Source organism: Cavenderia fasciculata, assembly GCF_000203815.1.
Source record: "Cavenderia fasciculata unplaced genomic scaffold Scf_Dfasci-F-a-25c12.r2-5, whole genome shotgun sequence".
NCBI classification, from domain to species: domain Eukaryota; phylum Evosea; class Eumycetozoa; order Acytosteliales; family Cavenderiaceae; genus Cavenderia; species Cavenderia fasciculata.
In genome coordinates, this window is record NW_004457729.1 from 384112 (window position 1) to 409821 (window position 25710).

Sequence of the window (25710 nt, forward strand, 5' to 3'; positions counted from 1 at the left end):
TTGAATTTAAACCATAATTTAATAATTTATTTATTATCTTGATTTTAATGAATCTCTCATAAATTGTATGGTTTCAAAGAGTGATTGTTTCACTTTTGGTTGTATAGAGTCAAATTCATCTGAATCATCATCTTCATCACTATCTATGTCTTGATCGCTATCTTTGTCTTTGTCACTATCATTGTCTTGGTCACTATCTTCATCTTGATCACTGTCTTTGTCTTCACCAATGTCTTCATCTAAGTCTTGACTACTATCTTTGTCATGAACAATATCTTCATCTTGATCTTCTTCTTGGGAACTATCTTCATCATCACTTTCATAAAATTGATGATCTTCATTTTCTTTAAAATTCTCGTAGTATCTGACGATTTTAAAAAGTCGATTAACATGTTGGTGTTGTTGACCAAAACAATCTTTGGTGTAGAGACGGATAATGGCACAAAGATTATCAGCGATAATGTTAATGTCCATCGATGATGTTTGCGAGGGCAGAAGTTCCAACCATTTTGGAATGATGATACTAGCGTGACTGGCTATTTGTGGAACATATCTGATGATTTTACCGATACTAGAGATAGCAGAATGTTTGGCACTTGTAGACTCAGCACAGTATATTGGCGCAGAGACCAATTCGTTGAAGGCATGTAACACCTGCATGACCCATGGTGAGAACCTATCCTTTCCAAATTGTGCTGCAACTCCAAGTGCAACTGAAGCCTTTTTTTGCACACCCTTCTTATTACAAGGTTTTTCCAAACACTCGATAATAGGTGGAATGATCTGTAGAAAAGATTTAATGGCTGATTCACCACCAAATTCACAGTACTGTGCCATGAATTCTAGTATACCTTTCTTGATGATAAATATATCATTGCTTTCATTGCCATCATTGTCATCGTAGTCATCGTCGTCATCCTCTTTAACAGGGACCATTCGTAACTTGTCACAAGCCTTGTCCAAGAGGTCAGATGTAATGAGGGGTGCTACAATATCACTATTGTGTTTGATCAAAACACCAACCATCTCATAGATTCTCGACTCTACTGCGGCTAATTTGTCAAGCATAAAGAAAGGATTTATGTCTCCAACAACATCTAGGTTTCCATTTCTGGTGTGATCTGCCAATACTTCTAGTTTTTTGTCGACCTTGTAAAATAAATCCATGACTGTCTTTGCATGATCCAATGTCATTGCTCCGCCTCCCATCTCATCTATGAGTTCTTGTGCCATGTCGATACGACTCTGCAACACTTCAACGCTGGTGTTGGATGGGAGAGTACTTGGAAAGACGACCGAATTGATTACCATGCCAAACATCTCTAGTTTCTTGTCGTTTCGATCACCCAAATGAAGATAGGCAAGTTTCACGCAGATGGGTAAATTGGTAAGAGAATACCTTTGAATACAAGTGTCAATATCAGTGTTGTCTCTGACCATTGCCAATTTACACAACGGTCGGACCAATTGATAAGCGTATGGAATCAAAGGGTTATTAACCGTTGCACCATTATATGATACCTCGACAATCCTATTCAAACCTTTGAGTGCTGATAATACTCTCTTTACGTCAGTTGCAGACATTTCCTCTTCAGGTACCCGAAGTTGATTGGTAAATGGTGTTGTCTCTAGTAGGTTGATAATCATCCTAATGATCATTGGTAAATAAATTGAAAATGATTTGCCAATCACCTCAATAAAATCACCAGATGTTCTAAATACATCGACCACCAAATCAACCGACCATGTATTCTTTTTGAAAAACACCATAAACTTGTTTAAATCTCTTGTAAATGTCATCTTCTTGTCTACCACTTTTCCACATAATGCAAGTGTCTTGATTACACGACTACATAATACTCGAGACTCTATTGTTGTATGATGCTTCTCCAATAATTTAAATAGAATTGATATAAATCTTGGATAATACTTTTTTAAAATAAAATTATATATCCATTAGTAATTATTATTATTATCTATTAATATTACTACATACAGGTCTAAATCTATCTTTAACAGTATCTATAACAGACATTAATGGAATTAATACATTCTCTGCAAGAAATAATGTTGGAGATTGAAGGAGTATTTCAAATGAATTACATAATCCATCTAAAACATTATCAACAATCATATTCTTTTTCAAAGATGTCATTAATGATTGAATTAATATACAACAGATACTCTGAACTCGTTCATTTGGATCACGAATTGATTTGGCGATGACTTGAAATAGCTGGTTGCGAGACTTTAACATCTTTTCTTGAAATTCATCTTGAATGTTTAATGTAATTAAACAATAGAGTGATGCCCATCTCATTCTAATATTTTCATCTTCAAGACAGTTTGATATTGACCTAAATAAATAGAAAATAATAGATATTAATAATGTGTTTTTTAGGAGAATCTTTTAATACATACTCTAAAATAGATGGAAATTGTTTCATAATATAAGAATCACAAAATCTAGATAAACTCATCAATGCTGCATATTGTTGGTTCCATTGTTGTGATTTTAAAAATAGGTTGAAATGATTAAAAATCGGTGCTTTGAGAGGATATCCAATAAGATACGCCAATTGATCAAATGTTTTCACTGCTTCTTCCAGTTGATCTTCTTGGGTGTATTTTTTATCGTCAGTGTTGTTGTACTCTGGAACAATATCATCATAATCATCGAGCGCTGATTGTTTATCAGTAAAATAATTCAAGTTGAATAGCTTGCTGCCACTTTTTGAACCGTTACTTGTCCACTCTTCCATTGGCATTTCCTTTACCTCTGACAACCACTCGTACAAATGAATGGCTATACTTTCAAGATGAGTGGAAGTAAACCCTTCATCATTCACCGACTCGGCCATAATCAACAAATACCTAAACATATTGTTTCTAGTGTTTGTTTTGTCTGTTGTTAAAAGGGATCCCCTTTCACGATTTCTATTCAACACGTCGACCAACGTATCAACGATCTGTAAACCGATTGTACACATCCATTTTGGACTAGTAAAGATATTATTGTCAAGGTGACGTGAAATGTAAAGGAATTCGCTGCGAGTAACATCACCATCCATTTGTGCGAGTATTCGACGCTTTAACAAAACTACTAGTAATCCTTTTGCATTCAATTTTAATGGTGACACTTCTTCTTCTTCTTGTATAATTTCCTCATCTTCTTGTGCATTCTCTTGATGATCTTCTCCATCTACAATTTTCTCTAATTTTGGTTCCAAATCATTCCAACCACCTAATAGTCAATCACCAATCAAACAAGATAGTTAGTGTTTTGTTTACTATATATTATACAATGAATAAACAATCATACATACCTCTTGGTATTAAATAATTTGCAAATGATTCAATGATACTAAATAAATGTTGCCTAAAACTATCTGTAAGAGTTGAACTGAGCAACTCTATTGTTTCTACTTTGACTGCTTCCAATATTGATGCAGATAATGATTCAATAAACTCTTTTCCTTTTTTAACTAATAATCTATCAAGTAACTGTACTGATTTCTCTTTAATCTTTTATCAATCAACAAACATGAATGATGAGTAAGTGTCGTGTGATCTCTCTCTTTCAATTAATACATACAGTTGTAAAAGTACCCTTTACCATTAAATAGAGTAACCATGAAACTACTTTATCTGGTTTAGATATAGTATGCTCTATGAATTGTTGTTTTGAAGCTGATTTATATTTGCTATTGTTGTTGTTATCTACTCTTTTCATCACATAGCTATTATTTTCTTGTTCTTTAGCGAGATTGACTACAATCTCTATAAATTTCTCGTCTGGTTGCTCCATCATACAGATACAACTTTATAATTAAAAATTCGTGACCAAAGAAAGATGGTGCACTCACTTAATCTCTTGCTGACATAAGCACTTCTTCGAATTAGATATTTTCGATAAAAAAAATTTTTCGTGCACGAAGATAAAGATCGAATTTGTTGATTGAGATATTTGAGGTGAGATAGATAGTTATCTTTATTTTCTTTGATGAATGGAATATTTTATAGTTTGATTGATCAATTGATGATTTAATGAATAGTTAGAGTAGGTTTGATTGAGTAGTTGTTCTTGGCTGCTTACATACTTTACATATTTGACTTGTCCTAACCAGGATTGAATATATTGAGTTCAATGAGATATCATTGATTTTAAACAATCCAGATCTAACACCCATATCTAAAGATTTGAAATACTAGTGATTGCATGTTTTGTTGCAAACTGTTTGTGGAGATATTCCGAATGTGGTTCAGAGGCTAAAGTGTTGAGAGCCAGTACTGCATCGATTGCCCATGGTGAGAACCTATCCTTGCCAAGTTGTGCTGCCAATCCAAGTGCAATTGAGGCACGCGCTTTTATATTAAAATCTATGGTCACACACTTGATAATAGATGGTATGAGTTGTGGGAATGAGTCAATCACAAATTGGCCATCGCCATACTTTAGAAACTTTGTAATAAAATAGAGTATCCTCATAGTGCACTTGTTTATCATCCAATATTTTGCAAGCCCTGCCCAATTGGTCAAAGGTGATGAGTGGTGTAGTGATGGCTCCATTATATTTCATCACACGGCCTATCATATAATAAATGGAACATATCCCTCTGGTGTTTGACCTTTGAAACTCCTCTGGTGTTGAATCTTGAAAGATAAATTGGTTGCCTTGGGCTTGTATAAAAATATCTGAAAGTTTGCGTTCAATTACATTTAAAGTGTCCAAGGTTGAATGTATTTGATCCAATGTCATTGTATCATTTCCGATTACTTTAATCACTTTGGCTCCCATATTGATATAATTTCCCAATAAATTAATTCTAGGAGGGAAGTGGATTGGACAAGAAGAGAGTGATAAATTGAGTAACTTGGAAAACATCTCCTTTGTCTTGTCACTACTTGGGCCATATTGAATCTTGTACAGCATCAACAATAAAGGTAAATAATCAATACTATATTTTCTGTTATCGTTGTTGTCTGTACTTTTCGCCATGATTAACAATGGAGCTATCAATTTCTGAACAAATGGTGCCAAAGGTTGATAAACTGATTCATCATTCCATTTCAATATTTTGTCCAAACTCTTTAGTGTCAACCGAAATGATAAGCGAATTTGATCAGTTAGATGTGTTTCTGAAGATGTCTCTTGTAATATATTGGCAATCATCTTGACAATCATTGGTAAATACACCGAAAATGACTTGCCAATCGCTTCAATAAAATAACTCGATGCTCTTAAAACATCGACGATCCAATCGGTTGACCATTGATTCTTTTTGATAAACATCATAAATTGGAACAGGTATCTTGAAAATGTTTGCTTGTCCACGACCAAACTACACATTGCAAATGTCTTTACTGCCCGACAACATAATAATCTTGATTTATTTGTTGCATGATGTTTTTCCAACAATGCAAATAGAATTGGTATAATAGTTTCAAAATACTAAAATTGAAAACAAATTAATTTAATTTTAGGAAATATATATATATATATATTGTTGTAAAATTTACTTACAGGTCTTAATCTATTATTTACCAGTTGTATAGTCTTCATGAGATAGACAAGTGTTTTTTCAACAACATTTAATTGTGAAGATAAAAGTAATATTTCAAATGATTTACATAATGGTTTTAAAACCAATTCAATAGACTCGTCTTGTGTCATTGAATCCAGTTTGAATTAAATTGAAACAACAACTTTGAATACGTACATTGTGATTATCACAAATTGATTTTCCAATCACTTGAAATATTTCTTGGCGTGATTCAACCATTACTTCTTTAAATTCTCTAGAATACATTTTAGTTAAACAATAGAGTGATGCACATCTAACTCTCATATCTTTATCATCAGCTAATTTTAATATCAACCTAAAAGAAATTAAATAAAAAAAGGTAAACAACTTTTTTTGAAAAAATAATATAATTACATACTTTAAAATAAATAAAAGTTGATATTGAGAAATTTCGAGGTATCTATAAAATTTCGGTAAAAGAACCAATGCAGAGTATCTATGTTTCCATGATTGAGAATTAGCAAATAGGTTGAATTGATTACATACAGGTGTTGGATCAACAAATTCTTCAAATACATGTGCAAATCGATCAAATGCTGAATCTTCTTGCTGAACCACTTCCTGATCATAATCTCGATCTCGAAACACGGTATATGTATTCAACAATCCACTGTCCATCTCTTCGCAAAAACCTTTATGGAAATCGATGTCCCTTTCAATCTCGAAACTGTTTTTAGTCCATTCTTCCAAATTCACATCTTTGACTAGTGTCATCTGCTTGAACAAATAAGAGACGACTATCTCAACGTGACGATCAGTTGGATTGAGAAGGACAATGGTCAAAAAAAAATGCAATACATTATTTTTTGTTATTTTGTCACACTGATTTCCATCCAATATCTCTTTCAATGTGTAGACTAGTTGAAGACTGCTTTCCTTTAGCCAAGACGGAGTATCATTGACAGTGAAATCATCGAGGATATTCACAACTTTTTTGATAAATTCTCCACATGTATCGATTTGTACAAGCATTTTTAATAGAATGGGCATGTATGATCGATACTGTTCATCTCCCAAATAATAAAAAATATCACAATCGATCATCTCTTTTAACATTTCCATTTTCTCCTTTTTAAAGTCATACTTTGATAACACTACCATCAAAGCTCTTGTATTTTCTTGTAATGGTGATGATATTGATCTTTCTTCTTCTACACTATTTATCATTGACTCTAATGATGGTTCCAATTCATTCCATTTACCTAAATAAATAAACAAAATATTGATCAGTTTTATAGAATCTATTTAGTTAGTGATTAATCATATTATCAAACAAACATACATCTAGGTACTAGATAACATGCAATATGTTCAATGATACCAAACAAATGATATCTATAGGTATCTGTGAGGGGTGTATTGAGTAACTTGATTGTTTCAACCTTTACAATAAGCAATATCTCATCTGACAAATATTCTATATACTCTTCTCCTTCTTCTTGTTTGTTTAATAATCTATAAAGTAACTGTACTGATTTCTCTTTAATCTTTGATAAACAATTTGACTAGTATTATTAGCACATTTCGATGTGATGTTGTTTAACTATTATAATATAATATACATACAGTTGGATAAATACCGTTTATCATTAAATAGAGTAACCATGATACTACTGTTTCTTCAGGTTTAGATAAAGAATACTCTTTGAAGAGTTGTTTAGTCTTTTGTTTCTGTTGATGATCTTTATTTGCTAAAATAACTATTATCTCTGTAAATTCTTCTGATGGTTGTTGCATCTTTGTTGTATCTTTAGAAAATGAATACAAAAGTCATTCATACAAAAATTTTATGATCAATGAAGATGAATTTTTTGATTTTTTTTTAAGACCCATTTTTATAAGTTCAACCTAGTAATAGGGATCAGTATTCTTTATGTTTAAATTGAGTCATTCTTTATGATAATTGATAGTGATTTCTTTGTATCTGATGGAATAGTGTCCCAATTTGTTTGTATTGATTTTTTGATAAATGACGATGCAAGAGAGAGTAACTCGTTTGTATAATATTTTGGCAGACGCTTTTTGAAACAATCGATGATTTGATAAAGTTTGATAGAGTGTTGGTATTGTTGGCCTAGACATTCATTAGGGTAGAGACAGAGAATGGAGTAAAGGTTTTTAATGACATTGCAAATCAATTTCAAGGGAATATGGTGCTGTGAATTTGAGATGATAGGGAGGTGGTTCAACCATTTTGGAATGATGATACTAGCATTACTGGAGACATGTGGTACATATCTGATGATTTTACCAATACTAGATATGACATGTTGCTTGACTTTCTTTGAGTGTGCGACAGATATGATGATGTCAAGTGCATGCAAAGCATGCTTTGCCCATGGTGAGAACCTATACTTGGCCAGTTGAGCTGCTGCACCCAGTGCTATCGAAGCGTTCAATCTTACCATTCTATTATTTTGGTGTTCTAGACACTCGATAATAGTTGGTATGATCTGTGGGAATGTGTTGATGGCCAACCCACCACCAAAAGTACAATACTGAGTCAACAAGTATAGTATACAACCTTTGACGTCATCATTGTCATCATCATCATCATCATCGCCCTCTTCTCCATCATTAGCATTCTCCTCATTGACGTCAATATTACGTAGTTTCTTGCAAATCTTTTCCAAGAGTTCAGAGGTGATGAAAGGTGTCGCGATGGAGCCGTTGTGTGCGATCATCACTCCGACCGTGGTGCAGATTCGCGACTCCACAATAGCTATTGTTTGGAGCATATCATCTGGATCCTCTTCTTCATCTTGCATTAATTCCTCTGACATGTTTTTTAGTTTTGTTTCAAGCTTGTAAAATAAATCCATCACTGACTCGACTTGATTAAATGTCATTGTATCGGCCCCTATCCCGCGGATGAGATAAGCTCCAATTTCGATGCGATTCTTCATGACATGTAGACTGGTATCGTGTATACATGAAATGAATTCAGACTCTAGTATCTTGGTAAACATCTCTTCGCTACGATCACCAAAGTGCAGCTCGACAAGTGTCATGCATCTAGATAAAATTCGAAGAGATATAGATTGAATTTCCGAGTTGTCTGTGTACAATGTCAATTTGCACAGTAAGCCGATAAAATGATGAGCATACGGCGCCAAATGGTCATACATTGTATTTTGAAGCGAGTCCACCATTAAGTTGTCCAAACCATCAAGTGTTGCAACTATTCTCTTTTCATACTTTTGTATTGATGATGGGTGCTGGTCGAGTAGATTTATAATCATCTTAATGATCATTGGTAGATACAATGAAAAAGAATGACGAACCACATAAATAAAATCGCTACATTCTCTGATAGCATCTATGATCAAAGAATCCAGCGACTTTTCATTCTTTTTGATAAACATCATAAACTTGTATAAATCTCTTGTAAATAACAGCTTCCTGTCTATCGCCATACCACAATATGAAAATGCCTTGATCGCAAGACCACACAATTCTCTTGACTCTTTATTTGAATGATGTTTCGCCAACAATGTAAATAGAATTGAAACAATATTTCTATAATACTTAGATGGATTTAGTAAATAAATGAATTTTACCCAGTTGACTTCAATATGAATACTTACAGGTCTAAATTTTTTCTGGGCAATATTTATAACCAACCTAAGTGATTCTAACGCACTTTCGACAACAAATAGTTTTGGTGACTCAAGTAATAATACAAATGAATTAAATAATCCTTTTAAATTATTATCACCAAACATTTCTAGTACTGATGAAAACATTGATTCTATCATTGATTCTAGCAAAATACAACAACAATTTTGAATTCGTTCATTTGGATCATCATGATGAATTGATTTGATAATGAATTGGAATATTTCTTTTCTAAACGAAATTGTAAATTTTGTAAATTCCTTTGTTAATCCAATTAAAAATTGTAATATTGCCCATCTAACCTTGATATTTTCATCATCTACTAATTTAATACTGACCTAAATATAATAACAAATCATTAATTATTATTAATATTTGTAAAAGAATCATTTTTTTTAAACCTACTTTATAATAGTTGGAAAATTTTCATCTTTATAAAAGCCACTATATCGATGTAAGCTCATAATAGCTGCATATCTTTGTTTCCATTGCTGAGAGTTTAAAAAAATGTTGAATTGTTTTAAAGTAGGGACCATTCTGCGTTCATTGAGATGATAGAAATCCTCAAAACTTTCAACAGCCGCATCATCTTGATCATCTTTGGGGTATTCTTGATCATTCCAAGTCTTGATAGAATCTTTTCGACGAGTCCATTCTTCAAATGATATATCCTTTACTTGAGCTAGCCACTCATACAAATGGGTGACTAATATTTCAATGTGGGTATCGGTAAACTCGTCGGGATTCATCTCGGCCATCACCAACAAATATTTTATCATGTTGGTTTTAGTGATTCTATCTGTCAAACCCTCCTTTGGACGATTTCTATTGTCCAACACCTTGATAATCGTGTCAATGATTTGTTGAGCTATTCTTTCCATCCAAAATTTTGGTTCTAATTCATCCCAACCACCTATGCAATCATCAATCAAACAAGTTAGTTTTGTTTATTAATCTATTACATGTATAATCATACATACCTGTAGGTATTAAATAATTTGCAAAAATTCAATGATACTAAACAAATGTTGTCTATAACTATCTGTATGATTTGTCTTTAACAACTCGATTGTTTCTGCTTTGACTGCATTCACAATCTCTTTTGACATTGATTCTATCAACTCTTTTCCTTTTTTAATCAATAATCTATCAAATAATTGTATTGCTTTCTCTTTAATCTTTTTATATATTGATCAAGAAATAGTCAGATTAAATTCATGAAGATCTTATAATATTATGCTACATACAGTTGGGTAAGTACCCTTTACCATTAAAAAGAGTAACCATGATACTACTTTATCTGGTTTTGATATAGTATACTCTTTAAAGAGTTGTTTGTCTTTTGATTTATATTTGTTATTATTATTCTTTATTTGTTTCTGTTTATCTTCTTCTTTAGCAAGAATGACTATAATCTCTATAAAATTATCATCAGGTTGCTCCATCACAGTAGTAGATATACAAAGATAATGAGATTATATGTATACTACTGATTAATACTATCTCTCACATTTTGAGAGGTATGGTCGAAGAAAAAAGTAAATAAAGGTGGATCGATTTTTTTGTATTTCATTTTATTTATTTCTTTGTATTGTATTTCTTTTTATTATTTATTGATTGATTATTATTTTTTTTTTTTATTTATTTATTTATTATTATTATTTGTGATTTTATTCTTTACTCATTGCTTGACTAACTCTTTTCATTTTTTGATCCATTTTCTTTTTTGATATGTTTGTTTTTCTTTTGTGGACAGTGTACATGACTGCACCCACTGCAACAGCACCGGCAACGATACATCCGGCTACAATACCTGCTATTTGTCCAGTTGACAAACCATCACTACTACTTTTACCCTTGCAAGTAGCATCACTATTATCTCCATCTACATTGATCAAATGAGCAAAGTTTGGATCAAGTTTAGCCATTTGATTGTAATATGGAAGATTCATTCCAATATAATTGGTAGTGTATGATGGTGTTGATGAAGTATTTGTATTTGTATATGTATTGTTGCTACTACTACTACTATTATTATTATCGGTATCGATAAAATCGGTAACAAGTTGATTACTAATAGTTGTAACTCTGTCATCTATTATACCTCTTTTAATAAATTGACCCCATAATGTCTTTTCATCGATATTTAATTTCATCCATTCAACATCTTGTGAATCACCAAACCCATACTCTTTGGACGAACATTCAGCGTCATACTCTGCTTCAACCGATGTTTTGAGTACTACTTGCAAAGTGTTGAGAATGGAACTGAATGGATAGGCAGACAATGCAATCGATATCTTGGTGCTAGTAGCTGGGATCTTGATGGTTTGATTGGCAAATTCTACGCTACTGTCTACTGAAAACCACTCGACTGTTACATTGACCATGGTATCAGTGTCTTGTAATGTGGTGTTGTAGTTTAACAAGAGTGAATTGTTGTTGGCAATATCAGGTGTTGAAACGACAAGTGTCCATTGTTTTGGTCTGTACTCTTTGACAATTTGTCCGTCCAAGGTGAGTTCACGAACTCCGACAACTGCAATGACCGAACGAATGACAGCTTGACTGCTATTACCGTCCTTTACAACAATATCAATGATGGGAGCGGTATTGTTGTAGGTTGGTTCATCGACATTGATAACTGTCGATTCGCAATAGAATCCTGACCACCCAGCTTTGCATTGACAACCGTCAAATGTACACTGTCCATTGGCAGAGCAGTTGACAGACGATGTTGATGACGGTGAACAAGGTGTTGGTTTTGGAACGAATATCAATGGAGCTGCGAGTTGAATTGGCATGATATCGATCGAATGATTATGAGCAAATCTTTGTAAATTGACGGTAGCAAGACGACCAGGAACAGCCAATCTTGGATCATACTGCATGTAAACCAAAACATGATGAGCCATTGTAATGTTGTGAGCGTAGGCAGTACCGTTACCATAGTCAATCGTACCAATCAGTTGCTGGGGATTATCGCCAAACCCTCTACCACGAATGGTAATGATTTCATCGTTGGGTGATGCGACAATCGTGTTTGGATAGCTGTAGAGATTGGTGACGCCAAAGATGGAGGGTATCTCTGTCGAATAAGTGACAGTAATATTCGAGTCATAACCTGCAGCCTTGAGTTGAAGCATAGAGTAACCACCCAAATTATCATACTTGTCACGCAATCCATAGACAGACACCATAATCATACCATCATTGGTACCAAATCCAAATGGAAGTGTTACACTATACCCAAATGATGGTGATGTATTGGCGTAGTCGGTTGGTTCTACGATCAATGAGTTTCCAAAATTGTCCAACAAATAAATGGTTGGGTATCCGACCAAACCAATTCCCGCCCCATCAGTTGCAGTTAAATTAAATATAACCTCTCTATCATTTGATCCTACATCAACAGTTGTTCTTGATATATTAAATGATGTTAAAATTGGTGCTTTAACATCAGTAACAGTTGCTTAAAATTAAAAAATTAAAATGATTAATTAGAATTTAATTTAAATTTTATATTTCTATTCTACTTACGACTACAAACTACAGTTGTTGTTGGAATTGGAGAACTGAATAAATGGAATGGACTAAATTGAGGTTGAACACCTGATGTAATTTCTTGCAAGTATCTTGAATCCCATTCACCATTGTCATATAAAATAATCTTTCCAATGGACAGAACCTGTGTTTTACAAGCATTTGTATCAATGGGAATAGTGAATTGATAGACACCAGTTTTATCGTCACCAGAAACTCTAGTATCTTGATTAAATTGGAATGTGTATGGTACGGGACTAATACTAGAACGAACTTGTATTGTACCATTCTTTAATCCATTAATTGGATCATACACTGTAAATGAAAAAACTATTTTACCCAGTGTTGGTTGAGTTGGAATATTAAAAACTGTAAAATATGGTGGTAAATGATCCATTGCTAAAATTAAATAAAAAAATAAAATTAATTAATATTATTATTCATTATTCATTATTAAATTACAACTTACAATTTTTAGAATTAATAATTAAACTTGCTTGAGAACCAAATCTTTGAATTAATAATGATTGAACTCCTTGAGTATAGAATGAACCAAAAGTATACTCGACAGTTATATTATTGGTGTATTGTGGAATCATGACATCACATCTAAAGAGTTTGTCAATGGGATGGTAGTAGGCTTTGGCTGTAACTGTCAAAATTCTTTGGGTAGAGGAAAACGTTGAAAGAAGGAATGTACAATCAGCAGCTGGATTCTTATTGAATACACCTTGATCATTTGTTGTTAGGTTAAACAACAATGATACTGGAACTGGTCCATAAGTAGTATCAACTTGATTTGGAATAAATTGTATAAATGTTATATTATCAGCTCCAAATTCATCTAAAATAAAAAAAAGAAAAAAAAGATTAATATTTATATATATTTATATATACATATATTTATATATATATATATATAATTACATACGATCATAAAATATTGAACTGTTTGGAAGAAGATTCATATTTCCATCATAAGCTCGAAGAAAAGGTTTAAATTCATTATTGGCACCATCATAAATTGCAAGTTCGGTTGTTGGCAATGAACCAGAGGTAGGAATTGGTGGAGCTTCAAATACAAATGTACCAAGTGTGGGAACACCATTGGCAAGAGTCGATATCCCATATTTCTGGTTCATAAAAACAATAGTATTCACTCCAGTAATATCATCTGATAACTTTAAAGTAATAATAAAGTTTCTACCTGTTTTAAAATAATCTACTCCCAATATTTTTGGTACAACAACATCTAAATAAAAAATAAATAAAAAATTAATTTTTAATATTAATATTTAAAATTAAGTATTTTTAATAATACTTTACCAACAGTTGTACCAGTTTTAACAACTGATCTAGGAACAGCAATATATTGAACTACACTGAGTTGAATGGTTCTCAAAGTTGAAATGACAGGCAATGTATACTTTCTAGAGGTTGGTCCTTCTAAGCTATACCCAAATGGAGCTGGGATGTCATATTTGATATTTAAACTAAAGTCTGTTATAAAATAGATTGGATAGGCCATATCACTAAAGGTATAGGTTATTTCATTTGGATCACCAGAAACAAATGATGGCAAAGTTAAAGTTGCAGTTGCTAACAAATATTAAAGAAAGAATGAATGATAGATTAGTTTTTTTTTGTTTTAATTATTTTCTTTTTTTTTTTTTTTTACTTTACGATTTTGAGATGTAACACTAAAACTAGTACTCATCAATGGTGCAAATTGAGTAGAGGATGTAGAATTGATAATATAATAGGTTCGAGATACTGTACTCAATGATAGAGAGGCGTATAACATTCCATCATCGACGTTGCCTTGGACTGGTAAGAGGGCTGTACTTGGAGTACCAGTGCCATAAGAGAGAAAACCCAATCGGGGTGATCCTTTGACGGTCATATTGATGGTCGACACGTATGGGCTATAGTAGTAAGAATTGACGGTATGGCTATAGGTCGATGCAGGCGACTGATAAATGGCACGCGTAACATAATTGATTGGTCCTTCTGTAAAAGTCGGTGGAATGGCAAATGTCACACCGGTTGCATTTAAATCAGTGTAAATCTTTACAGTCAATGGTTCAGTATATCCAGTAAGATAACTAGTTGATGTAGCAATAGTTACAACAACTCTTTCAATTGTTTGTAATACTTGAACTAAAAAAAAAAAAAAAAGAGATAAAAGAAAAAAAATTAGAATCTATTATTCAAAAGAGTAAACATATATAGTTTTATACTTACTACCACAAGTAAAAGGAACTTGAGCAGTCGATGGTGGTATTGATAATTGACAAATATAAGTCATTGAAGTAATAAAAGGGATGGCTTGGAGTTCGAACCTTCTAATTAGATTATTAGAGTAGGTATAGATGGAAGAGTTGGAGCTAGGAGGAATCAACTCGACATTGGCAAGATCTTGACAGTTGTAGGCAGGAAACTCATAGTCGAATGCATCACCACCGGTATTGGTTATACGAAATGTGAGAGGGGGATAATCACCGACTCGGTAGGTCAACTTTGAATCCCAGATCTTTCGAAGACCATCAAACGATTGGAAAGTTGAAAAGACGGCCGATGCTGCAAACGTTGTATTCACCAACACAATACTACCAAAGTTGGTGTCACTATCAACCGACACTAAATAACTATTATCACACAGATTAACATTATTCACAGTGTCTCTTGAATATCTATAATTCCTTGATTGTATCTTTAATACATTTAAACTACTTTGACAAACTAACAAACATTAAAAATAAAAAAAGTTATATATATGTATAAGATAAATAAATAAACAAATAAATATTAGTAACAATGAACGTCATCGCGCACAATCATGATGGTCACACTCCCTCTTTTTTCTTTTTTTTTATCTTTTTAAATTTAATTTGTTTTTTATATTACCTCCGAAAAAGAGTAAGAACAAAAGTAGTAGCTTGTTAAAAAGTAACATTTTTTAAGGTACTTTTCTGATGATTGATTGTTTAAAAGATGACAACATGTATTGGAATAAATTTTATCACAATACCAGCATCGTCTTTTACAGTACCACCTGATCGTCGTTCAAACTCCAACATAGTACGATAAAAATTAAAAAAAAACAACTTTCTTTCTAAATATCTATAGATTTTTAGATAAAAATCAAACCGGTTCCATCAAAAGCAAGCGAACCTACCGATCTCTGGTGGGTTTACAAACCCTCGACCCGGCTTTTAGTTTTTTAACAATTAATAAGCACGTTTTTATTATTATTATTATTTTTAGAGTTAATTGCGCAATGATCGTTGTTGTTGCTATTATTATTCACTTGATAGTAATATTCATCATCTTGATTATCTATTATTATTTTATATTTTGTATCGTTTGTTAATTGTGATGATGTAGGTGATTGATAATAGAAACTCATAACAAAGATTGATAGTTCGAAAATAGGAACGATCGAATAACTTGCAAATACTAAATAGTCGAAAGGTTTGATAAAGACTAACGAGAGAATAGAACAAGCTCCACCGAGGAAATCCATCACAATGAATACACGACTGTATCCTTGTACTGATTTAGCAGATACGATGTCATAAACAGCTGGGATGAAACCACCGGCCAACGACAAACAAGATAATAGAGTGACAACTAATGATAGAGTGAAATCATATTCTTTAAATATATCTAATACATAATAGATACCACATGATATACCAACTGATACTATACCAATAATAGTAATAGCTATCATTAATCTTTTCAGTGCGACTTTTCTAAAATTTAAAAAAAAAAAAAAAAAAAAAAATGTTAGATCAGCATCACATGATCGTAATTTGGTTGTTATGTTATACTTTATAAGTACTAATATATATTTACCTATCATAATAGAAATGTTGAAGTAATACAACTAAAATTAAAACAGAAAAGAGAGTGATTTGTAGAACTAGTGATGGTGGTCTTTGCGTGACGACCAGATAGGGTGCTAGAATGACACCACCTATAAACCATGTGATAAAGCATATCATCGATACTCCTTCTGTACTCTTTCTCTGATAGTTTAATCTCACTTGAGGTATTAATTGTACACTCCACAGTATACATCCTGCTGTTCCAAATATATTTGCTGCTAATTCACTTTCCATTATTATCTCTCCTATTCTCTCTATTTCGCGTACTACTACTTTATATTAAATAACAAGTGAGAGTCAATGATAACACTTTCCTCTCTCTTGACTTTATGCAAACATTGGGGGATTTATAAGAGTTCTCAAAAGAAATAGAACCGACCTCCGAACAAAGATATTTAGATATTTATAAAAAGGGTGTTAAACTAAAAAGTTGAGAAGTGACCCCGAAACATTCATAGGTGCTGATGTCATTACACACACTAAACCAAAATAATTATATTATTATATTGTCTTTAATGACCAACTTTGTCTTTATAAAGTTTATTATGACGCGTCTTAATTATTATTATTTATTATTATTTATTGTTATTAATTTACCTCTCAAACAAAAATTTTTGTTTGTTTAAATAATATTTTAGGTTTTCTCTTGTATCTTCTGATGAAATGTTATGCCAATTTGGTTGTATAGATTCTTTGATAAATGACCAAGTTTGAAGGAGTAATTCTTTTTCTTCTTTTGGTCCATAGTCTATGATTCTATAGAGTTGCTCGACATGTTGGTATTCGTTACCGAGACATTGGTTGGGGTAGAGACGGACAATGGCACAAAAGTTTTGGTTGGTAGGCATAACCTCTTTTGTTTGATAGATTGGCAGCTTGTATAACCATTTTGGAAGAATAACATTGACATTGGCTTCCGGCGGGAGTGGCACATACCGGAGTATTTTACCGATACTCGGGATAGAGTCGTAGTAGGATGTTGATGAGATCATGGTGTCGAGACCCTGTAACACTTGGACGACCCATGGTGAGAATCTATCCTTGCCAATTTGTGCAGCTGTGCCGAGTGTAATCGAAGCTTTTTGTCGCACTGTGTATTTAGAATGGGTCAGACACTCGATCATAGGTGGTATGATATGTGGAAAAGTGTTGATGACCGACTGATCCTCGTCACTGCCATACTCTAGATACTGCTCGATAAAAAAGAGTATATTCTCTTTGACATAATCATTTTCATAGGTGTGGAGATTGACCGATGACCTCTGTAAGAGGTTGGAGCAAGAGATGAGTGGTGCTGCAAGGAGACCATTTTGCTTGATAGTCTCGCCAATCGTCTTGTAGATTTCGGTAATCGATTTATGGATCGAATAAAGAAAACTATTGGCGTCTCTGTTGCCAATTACGTCTTGGTTACCATTTCGCACCTGTTCTGCGATTTCGGATATCTCTTGCTCTGACTTGCAAAATGCGTCTAGCATCGATTTTACTTGGTCAAATGTCATTACGTTTTTACCCATCACATTGATGACTTGGGCTAAAGCGTTTGAATGTCTGGCCGAGAATCGATACTGGAAGTGGTTGAGCGTATAGGAGGCGAGCATCGAATCGAGCATAGAATCGAAAATCACGCCAAATATCTCTAGTGTCTTGTCGCTACGATCACCGTACTGCAGTTTGGACAGCTTCACCAAGGTTGGTAAACATTCAGAGGAATGTTCCCGAATAGTCGAGTTGGATGATGCTACCAATCTGCACAGTGGATCAACCAATCTGTGAATGAATGGTGCCAAAGGTTCATATAAGCCATATGATTCGCCCATGATGTTGTTCAAACTAATGAGTGTTGATAATATTGTCTTGGTTGATGTAGTTAATCTATCCTCTTCTCCTTCTTCCTCTTGTTGTTGTTGTTGCATTGTTGTCTCTAGTGTATTGATAATCATCCTCATGATCATTGGTAAATAGATTTCAAATGACTTGTCAACCACTTGAATAAATAAATCGGTTGCTGTGAAAACCTGGATAGCCAAATCAAACGACCCTTCATTCTTTCCAACAAACAACATAAACTTGAACAAATCTTTTGAAAATGTCTTCTTATTGTTCATCACTCTGCCGCACATTGAAAATGCCTTGATTGCACGACCACGTAAAAGTCTTGTCTCTATTGTTCCATGATGTTTTTCCAACAATGATAATAGAATTGGAATAAATCTTGGATAATACTAAAAAAAAAAAAAAAAAGAAATATTAATTTATTAATTCAATATATCAAATTTGATATTACTACTTGTTCTTCTTCTTCTTCTTTTTACTTACAGGTATAAAATTTTTTTCAACAATATCTATAAGCGACATTAATGGTACCAATACACTTTCAACTAGATATAATTTTGGTGATTGGAGTAGTATTTCAAATGAGCTAAATAATCCATCCAAAATAATGTTATCAACAATAATATCCTTTTTATAGGTCAATGACGAATCTATTGATTGTATAAACAGACAACAACTATTTTGGATACATTCATTTGTATCACGAATCGTCCTTCCAACGACAACAAATATATCATGAAATTCTCTTGGTTTGATCATCAATGATCTCAATTCAAAATGCATTGATAATTGAATTAAACATTGTAATGATGCCCATCTAACTCGGATATTTTCGTCATCAACTAATTTTAATATTGTCCTATAAATAAATTAAAATAAAATAAATAAATTAAATAAAATAAATAAAAAATAATAATAATATTATTACAAAGGTACATACTTTAAAATATCTGGAAATTGTAGTTTTATACTTTGTTTGAGGTATGTACAAGATTTGGATAAATACATCAATGCCGCATATCTTTGTTTCCACAATTGAGAGTTCACTAGGATGTTGAATTGTTTGAAAATTGGTTCTGCAGCACGTTGATATTGAAATAAACGAGCGAATCGTCCCATGAAATGTGAATCGGCTACATATTCCTCTTTGTTGGTGGTGGTGAATTGGTATGGGATGATAATGTTACTCTCTTCAATAGAGTTGGAGTTATAAATGTTGCCTTCTCTGTCAGTTTTGAGAGTGCGGTATGTCCACTCGTCCAATTCGATATCTTTGACCTCGGACAACCACCAGTACATATGAGAGACGATGCTCTCAATGTGATTGTCGGTAAAGACATCGAGTGTTTCCTTATTGGCAATATCCATCAGATAATTAAATATTGAACCTTTTGTACTTTTATATTTGAAACCTTTTTCATTGCAATGTCTGTTGAGTACCTCTATCAACGTGTCAACGATCAGTGGAATGAGTTCCCTCATCCATGCTGGATTATTTCTGTAATAGATACCCGAAAGGTTTTTTACAGTCCTCTTGATAGCTGCTTCATGAACAGGCCCGTCCAAAGCGTCTTGTTGAGTGAGCGTTGATAGTAGTATGGGTATTTTTGATCTGTACTCGTCTTCGGTCATACCACTTTTAAAATAAATAGTTTCAACCATTATCTTTTGTTTCGCTGCTTCAAAGTCATATTGTGATAACACTTCTATCAAAGCACTTGTATTTTGGTGTAATGTTGATCCATTATTATGATTTTTTTCTATATTATAGATAGCTATCAATGGTACTTCCAAGTAACTCCAAAGACCTTATAAAACATAAACATATTAATAAATAAATAAATATAAATAATCATAACAAACATACCTTTAGGTACTAAATAACATGCAAGTGATTCAATGATACTAATCAAGTGCTCTCTAAAAGTATCTGTAAGTTTAGTATGTAGTAGATTGATTGTTTCAGCCTTGACTATGTCCAATACCATTTGTGACATTGATTCTATAGCATCTTTTCCCTCTTTCTTCAACAATCTATCAAATAACTGTACTGCTTTCTCTTTAATCTTTTTATAAATTATAAATAGATCATTATTATTAGTCATCATAAACTCTCTATTAGGTTCTATAGATACATTCTTGATGTTATCTATAAATGTGTGATAATACATACAGTTGGGTAGTCACCCTTGACCATTAAAAAGAGTAACCATGTTACTACTTTATCACTATCTAAAGAATAGTAGTGTTTGAATAGTTGTTTTGCTGCTGATTTAATGCCTTCTATGTCTTTGTTTGCATATCTGTTTTTCTGTTTCTGTTCATCTGATCTAGCTAAAATGACTATTATCTCTATAAATTCATCGTCTAGTTGCCAAGTCTCCATAATAATAAATTATTAATTGTTCGAAGATAGAAAAAATAAGCTTCAAATTTGTCTTATTTTTTTTTTTAATTTTTTTTAATTTTTTGGTCTGTCCCTCCGTCAAAAAAGTTTTTTCTTTTTATAATAGTTTGTTTCAAGAAGCAAGATAATACATTTATATAAACTATAGGTTAGAAGAAACGATGGCAGGTGATTAGTCTTTTTCTTTTTTCTTAAAAATCATAAAGATTAAATCAGCACAGTTTTATAGATTGGTCAATTAAAAACAAGAGGAGGATATGGAATGATTGATTAAAGGACAAGATGCTCAAAGGGTTTGCTGCTCTTGGAGAATAAAACTCTTACAGATACCTTAAATGTTGGTATCATCACCAGTCATGGGATTCCTTTTAGTTGGTTCTTAACATACTAGACAGTGGACATTGAATCGCCAGTCGCAATCACTGAACAAACAAGATACCTTACCCCCTTTACCTCTTTCAAGTTGTCGTATCACAAACTTGTTTTAGCGTTGTTGGTAAATGCGGAATCTAAATTGGTTTGGGTATGAACCAAAACTACCACTACTACTTCTCATATGATTCACGCCTACAATATATTGAAGGGATTTCTCATGAACAATTCATAGAGATGCTACTGATCTATAAACTAAACACCATACAGTAATAGACGACCGTTTTTATCATGGCAAACTAGAGATCTCTAGTTGCAAATTCAAATCGATTATGTTTGGTGGAGCACGCAAATTTGATACCTAATTTTTTAAAACAATTTTAGCTATGCCGAATATATGCAGCTTGTCCATAAATTGATTTGGAAAGAGAAGATTTTAAACTTGTCAAAGACAAAAAAGATATTTATCTTTTTTATTTTATTATTATAAATTGATGTTTACCAATATTTATCATTTTTATTGATCACTGAAAAGTAGCATGTAGTAGATCTTGAATTTTTAAAAGCCCTACTAGTAGGGCACAAATATATTCCAAATTTAATCAATTTTATTAACTTGTTTCTATTATATTCTTTGTATCTAATGGAATATTATCTATATTTGCTTCAAATGACTGTTGAAGATCTTCTTTTGTTAAAATGACAACTAGTTTGATGAATTCATCTGATGGTTGTTCCATCATTGTACAAAGATTTATAACTATCACACGAAAAAAACATCGATAAATCAGATGAAAGGTCAATCTTTAGATGAAATTTAAATTAAAAACTAATATTTATATATTTTTAACTCCAACAAGTTGTATGTTTAAGGTGTGCGATATTTAATCTCTTATATCTTTTGGAATATTAAAAATTTGATATGATTATTGCTTCATTGATCAATGAAAAGGTTGAAGTGAGTAATTCTTTTTGTTGAGGCTGTAGTTGGGAAATCATATAATAATTGATGATTTTGTGTAGTTTGTCAGCATGTTGATATTCTTTACCTAGACATTCGTTGGGGTAGAAACGGATAATGGAACAGAGGTTATCAATAACATTGACACTCTCTTCAGCGTCTTTGATGGGTAGCAGGTTTAACCATTTTGGAATGATGTCACTTAAATTGCTGGCCACCATGTTCAGTGGCACGTATCTGATGATTTTACCGATACCAGATATGGCAGTTTGACATGCGTACCGATTAAAGTGTTGATCAGAGTATACAGAGACACTTGTGCTAAAGACCTGTAATACCTGCGTGGCCCATGGTAAGAACCTATCTTTTCCAAGTTGTGCTGCTGCGCCCAGTGCAATTGAAGCGGTCCATACAACCATCTGATCAGAATTGGTGAGACACTGGATAATAGTTGGTATGATCTGTGGAAAAGAGTCAATGACCGACTCTTCTTGACCACACCCAATGTATTTCTCCATAAAATCTAGTATACCCCACTTGATTGCAAACTTTTCTTGATTGTTGGAGAGTTTGTTGCAAAGCTTGTACAATAGATCAGTGATGTGATGAGTGGTACAGTTATTGCGCCATTTTTCTTTGTCATCTCACCAACCATGTTGGTCATACAACCAAGAATTTCAGCGGCTCGCTCAGGCAAATAAGGTTTCTCGGCAACTACATATGAGTTTTCTTCGATCTTGTTGTACGTGTTTAACACTGAACTTACTTGATCCAATGTCATTGCGCCATTACCAGCTGCTTCTATGACTTTGGTTCCAGTGGTGATAGCTTTCAACAAGATGAAAACGTCATGTTCGATTAAGCATGACTTTAGTATTGCATCTAGAATAATTCCAAATATCCTCTCTAATGTCTGATGTGAGTGTGACCTGACCAACCTGATACACAATGGTAAACAGTCAAAGGAAAGACGTCGAATATCAGTGCTTACGGGACACATCACCAACTTGCAGAGCGGAGCTACCAGGTCATGTACAAATGGAGCCATTGGTTGATAAAGTATGCCATGGTACTGTATACTCTCGACTGTTGAAAGGACTCTTTTGATAACCTGTCGTGATGATGAAGTCAATTCTTCATTTCGATTTGGTAATGGTATCTCTAACTCTAAGATAATCATTCTAGTAATCATTGGTATATACACTCCAAACGATTCATTACCAATGGTTTTAATAAATTGATCAGATATTTTGAAAACATAGTCTATCAAATCAAACGACTTTTGATTCTTTTTGATATACACCATAAACCTGTTTAAATCCTTTGAAAATGTCTTCTTGCCCATTATTTGACCACAAATTGAAAATGCTCTGATTGCAAGATTACGTACTACTTTTGATCCTTTTGTTGCATTTTGTTTTTCCAAAAATGATAATATAGTTTTAATAAGATCTCCAAAATACTAAACGAAAGAATGTTAAATGTCTACACTATATGATATGAGGATATGATTTACTTACAGGTTTAAATCTATCTTGTCCAGTTTGAACTGGTTCTACAAGTCCCATTATTGATGAGAGCGCACTTTCAACGACATCTAAATTTGGTGATTGAAGTAATATTTCAAATGATTGACATAATATTCTTAAAATGTCACCAACCATCATTTCTTTTGGCAATATATCAATCATGAATTGAATCAATACATTGGAACGATTTCTTATACGCTCCATTGGATTACGAATTGATTTTTCAATCACTTGGAATATTTCATCTCTTGAATCAATTATCAATTCTCTAAACTCTAATAATCGAATTAAACATTGTAATGATGCCCATCTAACTCTGATATTTTCGTCATCTGTTAATTTTAATGCTGATCTAAAGGAGTTTAAAAAAAGATAAATAAATTAATAATAAAGTATTATTATGATTTTAAATAAAATACATACTTTAAAACAAATTGTTTAATAATATTTTGAGGATTACAAAATTTAGATAAACACATCAATGCTATAAATCTAATTTTCCATGGTTTTGAATTTAAAAAGATGTTGAATTGGTTGAAAATTGGTTCTGCAGCACGTTTTTCAAATGAACCTACGAACCTACCAATAATTGAAACAGCTACTGACAGTTGATCTTTTGATTTGTGGATGGTGGATTCAAACTCTTTGAGAATGTCATTCCCTCGTACTTGATCATAGTTAAAGTGGTAAAGGTTTTTTCCATTGTCAATCTTTGAATCAATATTGATCCACTCTTTGAGTACAATATCATTTAGTTTGATGATCCATTTGACCAAATGCACAGTTATACTATCAACTTGTAAATCTGTATAGTGTTTGAGAGAAATCTTTTCCAAACATTCCACGATACCACTTTTAGTGTTTCCTTCTTTGAAACCTTTTTCACAATGTCTGTCCAATACGTCGATCAAGGTGTCAATGATTTGTCGACTAAATTCTTCCTTCCATTCTTGAACACCATAATCAAACATTTTATCACGTCTGTTTGCCATTTCAATGGTACAAGTCAGGTTAGTTACAATAATACCAATCGATAAAACTCCATCATCAGTCGTGTCGTCGATCTGTGATAGCAATGATAACAACATTGGCATGAATGATCTATACTGTTTATCTGACAAGTCCTTTTCAAAACCAGAAGAGTTGATTAGATCTATCAATACCTTTTGTTTCTCTTTTTCAAAGTCATAATTTGATAATATTCCAATTAATAATCTTGTATTATCCAATATTGGTGATCCATCTTCTCCGTTTTTAATCATCATCTCCAATGATGATTCCCATTCATCCCAATGACCTAAGAATATGAATGTTAATGATATAGGATCGAGATTGAATGTGTAATTTATAAATGATTTAATTTATCACATACCTCTAGGTATTAAATAAATAGCAAGTGTTTCAATCATATGAAACAAGTGTTGTCTAAATGTATCTGAAAGAGTTGTCCTTAACAAATTAATTGATTCCAACTTTACATCATCCAGTATGAATTCATCTGTCAATGATTCAACAAACTCGTTATCTAATAATTTATCAAGTAATTGTACCGATTTCTCTTTAATCTGTTTATAATATGATAACAGCAGTCATTAGTTACTAATGCATCTATATTCACCTGATGCACTGATGATGTTGTTATTAATAATACATACATTTGTACAAGTATCATTTACCATTAAATAAAGTAACCATGATACCACAGTCTCAGGCTCTGATTGTATATACTCTTTGTATCGTTGTTTTGCATCTTTCCTCTTCTTCTGACAACCATTATTGTCTCGGTTATTATCATCATCATCAAATTTCTTCTTTTTCTTTGAATGTTGATCAGTTGCTAATATATCAATTATCTCTTTAAATTCTTGATCTGGTTCCTCCATATATATATACATATATTACACATAAAAAAAGGAAATAAATAATAAAAAAATAATATCTATCACGACAATAATTATCTTTTAA

The 25710-nt window shown here is 32.6% G+C and overlaps 4 protein-coding genes across 4 annotated transcripts; all 4 read right to left on the reverse strand.

Annotated features, from left to right (window-relative positions):
• Window positions 1-33: 33 nt before the first annotated feature.
• Window positions 34-10777, reverse strand: DFA_00489 (uncharacterized protein; the record flags this gene model as incomplete). Its single annotated transcript, XM_004358421.1, has 18 exons — window positions 34-1929; window positions 1997-2357; window positions 2422-3244; window positions 3327-3525; window positions 3596-3821; window positions 4101-4119; window positions 4210-4393; window positions 4455-5453; window positions 5722-5881; window positions 5945-6788; window positions 6869-7091; window positions 7153-7334; window positions 8108-8601; window positions 8713-9537; window positions 9610-10117; window positions 10223-10382; window positions 10452-10621; window positions 10705-10777. 18 exons carry the CDS (start codon window positions 10775-10777, stop codon window positions 34-36), a joined length of 8346 nt encoding a protein of 2781 aa, XP_004358478.1.
• A 97-nt stretch (window positions 10778-10874) lies between these two features.
• On the reverse strand, window positions 10875-16874 carry DFA_00490 (uncharacterized protein; the record flags this gene model as incomplete). Its single annotated transcript, XM_004358422.1, has 10 exons — window positions 10875-12676; window positions 12745-13062; window positions 13087-13146; window positions 13217-13591; window positions 13679-13999; window positions 14074-14346; window positions 14431-14907; window positions 14992-15489; window positions 15976-16505; window positions 16609-16874. The coding sequence occupies 10 exons, from the start codon at window positions 16872-16874 to the stop codon at window positions 10875-10877; spliced, it is 4920 nt and encodes a 1639-aa protein (XP_004358479.1).
• Window positions 16875-17043: 169 nt separating this feature from the next.
• On the reverse strand, window positions 17044-21995 carry DFA_00491 (uncharacterized protein; the record flags this gene model as incomplete). Its single annotated transcript, XM_004358423.1, has 7 exons — window positions 17044-17062; window positions 17238-18865; window positions 18960-19335; window positions 19417-20284; window positions 20344-20542; window positions 20650-20810; window positions 21872-21995. 7 exons carry the CDS (start codon window positions 21993-21995, stop codon window positions 17044-17046), a joined length of 3375 nt encoding a protein of 1124 aa, XP_004358480.1.
• Window positions 21996-22164: 169 nt separating this feature from the next.
• On the reverse strand, window positions 22165-25628 carry DFA_00492 (uncharacterized protein; the record flags this gene model as incomplete). The annotated part of the gene is made up of 7 exons (XM_004358424.1): window positions 22165-22635; window positions 22983-23098; window positions 23297-23678; window positions 23737-24097; window positions 24169-25042; window positions 25118-25310; window positions 25401-25628. 7 exons carry the CDS (start codon window positions 25626-25628, stop codon window positions 22165-22167), a joined length of 2625 nt encoding a protein of 874 aa, XP_004358481.1.
• Window positions 25629-25710: the final 82 nt, after the last annotated feature.